At 41.7% G+C, this 7,713-nt stretch overlaps 1 protein-coding gene across 1 annotated transcript in view; it reads left to right on the forward strand.

Annotated features, from left to right (window-relative positions):
- The first annotated feature begins 6,904 nt into the window (after positions 1–6,904).
- The window catches only part of LOC103374864 (integrin alpha-V-like), a 35,935-nt gene continuing 35,126 nt past the window's right edge, over positions 6,905–7,713 (forward strand). Inside the window, exon 1 of the mRNA XM_008305017.1 lies at positions 6,905–7,503. Coding sequence (XP_008303239.1) covers positions 7,334–7,503 — 170 coding nt within the window. The 5' untranslated portion in view covers positions 6,905–7,333. The remainder of the gene's footprint in view (positions 7,504–7,713) is intronic.

Genomic DNA, 7,713 nt, shown 5'->3' on the forward strand with positions numbered 1-7,713 from the left:
GCTTCAGGGAAACGAGGAGAATCTCGATGTGAAAAACAATGTTGGGAGCAGCAGTTACAAAAAATGATTAATTCTCAGCATGTGTGGAGGAGAGCATAAGGAATGAGTGGATGTTTGTGTTGATGTGTTGCAGAATCAGAATCTCTTTATTGTCACTGTACAAGAATGCACAACGACATTCGAGTTAGCAGCTCTCCGAGGCAGTGCAAAACATCAAGAAACAAAAAGTGCACAAGACATGAACATTTTTAAAAGGTTTGTTAAGACTAGTATGTGGTCGTAAACGCTATATTTTGATTCTGTGAAATTCTCTCTAAGAAATCCTGATGTCATCCAGAGGTGTATTCATTTGCTTTGAACTCGATGGAACATTTGATGTGTAGTTTGAGATTCTATTTCTGCTGAATCTGCTGGACTGCACTCTCCGGTTTTACCACTAGGGGGCAGCAGAATTATTAAAATTACAGTCGTCCTCAGATGTATTCACACCCGTCCATTAAAGAAAATAAAGAAAAGGCAAAATTCACAAAAGTCACTCTAATAACTGGAAACTGAAAAAGTAATAATAAATAAAAATTTACTAAATTATAATTTAGTGAAATCAGACATTACTTTTGTATTGTGGTTGTAAAGAATAATTGATAAAAAAAAACAAGCAAAACTGTCTCAGACAAATTAGAGCACTTTGCTGAAGAGCAGTGAAATCCAAACACCTGTCAACAGGTGCAGAAGTCTGACTGAGAGTTACAGGAAACACCTGATTGAAGGATTGTTCAACTAAATATTAGTTTACGGGTCCTATCATGCTTGGTTTTTTTGTTTTAAAAAAAAAAATATTTCTGTTGAACCACAATTCAAAAGCAATGTCATGATTTTCATTAAAGTTTTATTTATTATTGTGTTTGTCAGTTTCAACTTATTTCAGTGACAGCTGCTGTTTTTCTTTTTTCTTTTTCCTTTGCAGTCTGTATGTCTGTTGATATTATTTGTGTGTGTTTTGGCTTCAAGGATTCAAGGCCTTTATTGGTCACAAACACAGTTATACACGGAATAATGTGCAGTGAAATGCTTTGTGTTCCTGCTCCACACCGAAACAATATTAAGAGGATAAATAAAAGTAAAGAATAAAACACACAAGATAAATATATATATATATATAAACGTCACTGACTTTAGAGTTGTGCAAAGTTTGCATCACGTCCGTTCACTTTTGTATAATAAACGAGGTGAAGTTTGCTCGTTGGCCGAGAGAAACAACCGACAAAGTTGCGCACTCGCATGTTTGACGACGAAGCTGATGCTGAGTGAACGCGAGCCGTTGCCATGACAACAGATGATGCTTCAAACGTGATCCTGAAAAGCTTTATTGACGTCTCCAGCTGTGCAGCATCTGTTCAATCAGCAGGTTTAAAAAAAAACAACAAACAACAGAAAAGTGTGTTTGCACAGTAGTATGACGTCACAGTAAACAGTGACCTTTGACCTTTTGGATATAAAACATCATCATTTTAACCTTTTTTTGATAAATGTGTGACCCCTTTCTCATTCTCTGATTGTGGCTAAAAACGTGTTTATCGAGGCCACGGCGACCTTCGACCACTAAACTCTGATCAGTTCATCTTCGAGTCCAAGTCCCTGTTTGTGTCGTGTTTAGTGAAACCTCCTCCAGATGTTCCTGATACGTCGACTCAACAGTGCAGTTTGGAAAAGCAGCTGAGGGCTCGAAGCTGTTTTGGTGTTTCCAAAAGTTCCGAATGACGTCCTCAGACGTGTTGTTTTTATCCACAGTCCAGAGATGTTCAGTTTACTGTCACAGAGGAGGAAAGAAACAAGGAAATGTTCACATTAAGAGGCTGGAATCAGAGGGTTGTAGCTTAAAAAACTGATGAATCACGTTTCAAAATAGGTCACGACTTATTTAATAATTACAAATAAACAACAGTAAAACATCCACCCATCATCTCTTCACCTTAATCCTCACCAGGGTCATGGGGGGCTGGAGTCTATCCCAGCTGACTCAGGGTGAAGACAGGTTCACCTGGACAGCTTGGTTCTAGCGGCGAGGCAGCAGTGCTAACCACTGATCCACCGTGTCGCCCTTAAATAAGGCATCATAATAACTTTAAATAAGAAATTAAGTAAATCGTAGTTTAGAACGTCGGTGTTGTGGTCGACATGTGCTTCTGCTGCCAACATGTGGTGAAAAGGTTTAACTATGAGAGAACAAACTGAGCAACAATTGTTAGTTTATTTATATTTCTTTTATTTAATAGTATTTAACTTTAGGAATGAATGAATGAATGAATGAATGAATGAATGAATGAATGAATGTCCTTTACAGTCATTACACAGTGTACAGCCACTCTGGAGAACTTCTCCTGTTTTCAGTGCAAAGTTGCTCAGAAAATATAAACGATAAAAAAGGATAAATACATAAAAAGAAATAAAAGATTTAAGAAGCATTGCACGAGATAAGGAATATCTACATACAGATAACAGATATTTACATACTGCACATAGTGGAGGAGTGTTAATGAGGTGGAGTGGATGTTTTACATGAGAGAGGTCACCACGGTGATGGAACTGTTTCTCAGTCTTTGGCTCTTTCTTGTTGTGATTTGGTGTTTTTCTTTTTTGCTGCTGTATTGAAATCATAAAGTATTCTATTCTATTCTATTCTATTCTATTCTATTCTATTCTATTCTATTCTATCGGTCTTCGCCTCCTTCCAGAACAGTTTCAGGGAGAACCGGTCGAGATGTTCTCACCTCCCAACAATGTTCTCATTCTCTGCCTGTGAGCTTCAGATCGGACCTCATAAAGGCAGACGTTCAGCGGCTCCGGCCCGCCAGCATCTGTGTCCACATGATCTGCATAGTTGTGCGTTACACAACGTGGATTACACCACCTCTGCACAAACACACAACCCCGACACACTCTCGTACATGTAGGAACATCTGAACCCGATGTGGATCTGGACGTCGGACGGCGCCGTAGCCTTCCTCCTCCTCCTCCTCCTCCTCCTCCTCCTCCTCTGCACACAAACACACAACCTCCCCCCCGTTCGCTGGATCTCGGGGGAGTTCTGCCACACATTCTTGAGCGCACACTTCATTGTAGCGGTGATTCAGAGCAGCTCATGGCCAAATAAGACGAAAAGCCCTCAGCTGGGTCGGAGCTGTTTCTGGCTGCCTGTGGATTCGTGTGACTTCATGCGTTTGGTCCATGAACCGCTCACGCCGGCTTCGTTGTTGTTTCACCTTTTTGTACCAAAACACGTCACGGCTCTGTCACAAAGAGCAGAATCTCGGCTTTTAGTTGTGCCTGTTTTTGATTTTAAGGCTGGCCCGTGTGCAGGTGGCGGCTGCTCCTGAAGCAGGTAGAAACGGGCCGGAGCTGCTGCTGTGAATCTACAACATGAGGTCAAGAGAAGCAGCAAAAACGAACAGGAAGACTCCATCTGGAGGGCGGCAGGTGATGATGTGCAGAGAAGAAGAACCTCGAAGCAACATGCAACCGAGTGAGGAAGGTTCACCAACAAGAGCTTCAAGATGCAAATCATTCATCGGCCTCGAGAAAGGTTGAATCAACGTGGGTTCGGTTCTGGAACAAGATTCTCTGGACGGATGAAACTAAGGCGTCGTTCACACGTAGCAGGAAGCACAAAACGAAGATATTTTTCTATGATTTCTCCCGAAAATGCAGATTTACGCCATTAAAAGCGATTCTTTCGGGGGTCCCTGTAGCTCACCTAGTTGAGCGGTGGTCCATGAACCGGGGCAGTCGTTCCCCGATGCAGCGGTCGTGAGTTCGACTCTCTGCTGCAGGTCTCTTCCCATTCTTCTGCCCCCTTTCCTGTTTATCTCTACTGCTCTAAATAAAGGCAAAAAAAATACATGTAAAAAAACCCCAACCAATTCTTTGAAAATCCTCCGACCAAAGTGAAGATCTGTGAATCCTGTTTATGTGTCTGCATGTCAGTAACTGGTTTTAGGTTTCTAAACATCACTGCCTGCGACGAAATCTGTTCTTTACACCACATATGTGACCTGTGTTTACATTTGGAAGCAGTGTGGACGCCCTCAGATCTGTGTTGTCTCTGGTCCAGGCCCGGATACTGCTCCACGTACAAGAACACAGATGAAGGACGACGGTAAGGACGGTTATTTTCCGACATCTTGACATTCCACGTCCGAGGCATGTTCTCCGTCAGAGACAACCGACGCCGGTTTCGGGTCAGACCAGGACGCACTGCCGGCTGGTGGGAGAACTCTGAGATGGAGGAATGTCGTGACACTTTCTGTATGTCGTCGGAGTTCTTACATCCTCACGTAGAATATGAACGTGCTGAACAACGCACTGATGCGGTTTGGTGTGGATGAATTCTTTTTCTAAAAACGAGGTGATGTGTCCGTTAGTTTTTGTCTCGACGGAGGGGGCAGGATGTTGGGTTTTACAAAAACCCTGCCACATGAGGACAAGACCTGAGATCATCTTGGAGCAGAACGATGGGAAGAGAACAATCTGTTAAACCTGCTGGAGACGCTGACGTTTACGGTTTCGATGAAGTTCTCGTAGATTAATGGTAGCAGCTGGACTTGCTTGAGTTCCTTGAAGACGTTCCACCTCTCATCCAAGAGGCTCCATCAGCTCTGACTGACTGGTTGGGAGTTCTAGATACTGATAATCTTAAGGAGCCGTTAACACTCTTGGATGCCTTGGTGTGCTACAGAAACCACTCTTGGATGAGACGCAAAACGTCTTCAAGGAACTCAAACAAGTCCAGTTGCTACGATTAAACAAGATCAACCGTGACCTGGATCTTCACAGACAGCTTCTTTGAAGGTGAAAACAACAATAAAGTGCTTTAAAGAACCTTAAATGCACTACAATAGTCATTAATAGCATGAATTAAGCTCATTTTTATGCGTGTCGTCTTAATTTGAAAATGTCCCGTAATCACACCTTCGACTTCCTGTATTTGTTTTTTCAGTCTGCGAGATTATATCCTGCAAAATGCATTCATAGGATCACACAAAGCTGCACTCAAAAGCACTTTTAAAAGCCGTACAAATACACTGGAAGCAAGACATCAAAGGTTCATGATGCTGTTCATGAGAGGGAAGCCTGAACTTCATGGACCGTCCCGATGCCTTCAGGGACCCACAGGTGAATGGAATTCTAGACCTCCAGCTGACACTGGGCCGTCACAGATATTATTCTAAACACTAATGAACCTGGCTAATAAACAACGCAGCTTGTAGGAAGGTCGGTTAAATGCATGTGTTCTAAATATTCAACCTACATCTGAGGAAAGCTGCGTCGTCAGAAACTCGTCTGCTGCACGTCTGAGCTGAAATAATGCAACAAACACATAAACCGACTGACTGGACGGCTTCCCTCGTGTTCATGAGCTGATCCTGAAGCTCTACGCTCACGTTTGTCTGGACATTCCTGAAAGTCCAGCTCACTGTGTTTAAAAGAAAAAAAACACACGATGGATTACAAACTGCAATCAGCAGTAAAACAACCTCGGTGTGTGTTTTTAATTATAAACTCCCTCCAACAAACAGGTTTTACCGTCGTCTCTGAGCTCAGCGTCGGTTTTCCACCAAGCAAAGAGCAAATGATGCTGAAGGTGTTTCAGGAAGAATCTCAGACGAGTTTGAATCCACATGAACATGGCAGCTGGAAACAACATATTCAGTTTGTCTGCATGTCTTATTTTAAGTTTTTATTTGAATCTATGTGTTTTTCTGAGCAGAAACAGCAAAGATATGCCTCCGAAACAGCAAAAGTGTTGCTAAAATAGTGAAAGAATGTCTTTCAGTCATCTGTAAAAGATGAGCTGATATGTTTAAATATCTTGCTTGGTTCTGAGCAACAGTCAAACACTCAAAAGTTCTTCACGGAAACTGTAAAAATTAACAAATATTCATTTGAAAAGCTGCTAAAACTTACTTTTTTGCCATTTCTGCTTTAAAAATGACTAAAATGAAGAATCATTTGGTGGTGTAACAGGATTTTCTCTCAATAATCGATCAACTGATCAGTTTTGCTCGAGAGTTCTGGATGTTTTTATCCCTTTGTGGAGTTTTTTTTCTTCTTCATCCACATGTTTAGAAGAAACTTTACTTAAAATATCGCAGTCAGTGTTTTTAAATGAATCTCTCAAAATAGCCAAAACAAGACAAGTTACATCCTGCATTAAACTGTCTAAAAAAGACAGAAAAACTGCATAAAAACAGCCACATTCAAATAAAAAGACAAAACATTAAACATTTAAAGTTAAAGTAAATGAAGTAGAAGCAGTTTAAGTGAATGTACAGACACCAGAACTGATAGAATAAAATGTAAAAGTGCAGCATAAAGTCAAACTAGTGGGAAAAAAAGAGCCAATAATTCTACTTTGTTTAAATAATATATAATATCTCACCAAAGAAAGCACAGGAAGTTGATCTGTGTAGAAGTAAAACAAATAAACAAATAAATAAAAAAAATCAAAAAAAAAAAAAAAAGTTGATCTGTGTAGAAGTAAAACAAATAAACAAATAAATAAAAAAAATCAAAAAATAATAAAAAATAAAAAATTGTACATTTGTAAATATTTGTAAAAGATTTTGAAAAACTTAGTTGTAGTCGTGATTGTATTTATTTTATTTCATTTTACTTTTTCTTTTTCATTTTTTAAATATAACTTCTGTTGTGATTGGTGTTTTTTCTTTTTTTTCCTGCTATATCATAATAATTTCCCAGGCCTGGAATAAATAAAGTATTTTTCTATTCTATTCTATAATAATAATAATATTAATAATAATAATGATAATAATACATTTTACTACTTAAACTACACCTCCCATGATGCCTTGCGGCGCAGCTTTATTTTGAAACGCACCGGCCGGATGTGGTCGCGCTAGCCTGTGCTGTGCGTTAGCTTGGCTGGCTGCTCGGGACGGTCCTCCGCTGACACACTTCCACACATCACCCACGGCCTCGGTCCGCTCCCGTTCCCGTCTTCCGCTCCCTTGTTTTGTTTTTGTTTTTTCCCCGCCGCTACAACAGGCTAACGGACCGCCCGCCCACACCCGGGACCGGATTCGGGCTCTCCTCCGCCGCCGCCCCTGCTCGGTTCCGCTAGCTCCGGGAGCAGCCGGGAATTCAAGCCTTACATGACGACTTGTTCTCGGGGAGAACTGCTGCTGCTGCTGCCCGGGAGGTTCTGAAGCAGTTCGGAGGACGACTAGCTAACTCGCTAACTAACTAACTAGCTAACTAACTAACGAACCAGCCAAGCAGGTCAGCGGCAGCATCCCCCGCTCCAGCAGCAGCAGACATGGCCGGAGGACGCGGCGCCGTCGGGCTGCTCGTCCTGCTCGGGTCGCTTCGCTTCCAGCGCTGCGGCTCCTTCAACCTGGACGTGGACAAACCGTCCGTGTTCGCCGGACCCGAGGGAAGCTACTTCGGCTTCTCCGTGGACTTCTTCAAGCCCCAGGACAACCAGAAGTAAGGTTCCTAGCAGAGAACATGATGGTGATGGAGGATGTAAGGAGGCTTTAGACAACATTTATCCACTCAGGTGTCATTTTTATTTAAGCTCTCGTCTACATTTAGGGGGAAAATCTTGAACATTTGACAGCATCACTGAGTTTAAAGACTAAAAATGACATTGCTATTATTATAAAACACATATCAACCAGTGTTTCCCGTCCAGTT

The sequence above is a fragment of the Stegastes partitus genome, unplaced genomic scaffold, assembly GCF_000690725.1.
Source record: "Stegastes partitus isolate 25-593 unplaced genomic scaffold, Stegastes_partitus-1.0.2 Scaffold2381, whole genome shotgun sequence".
Lineage (NCBI taxonomy): Eukaryota > Metazoa > Chordata > Actinopteri > Pomacentridae > Stegastes > Stegastes partitus.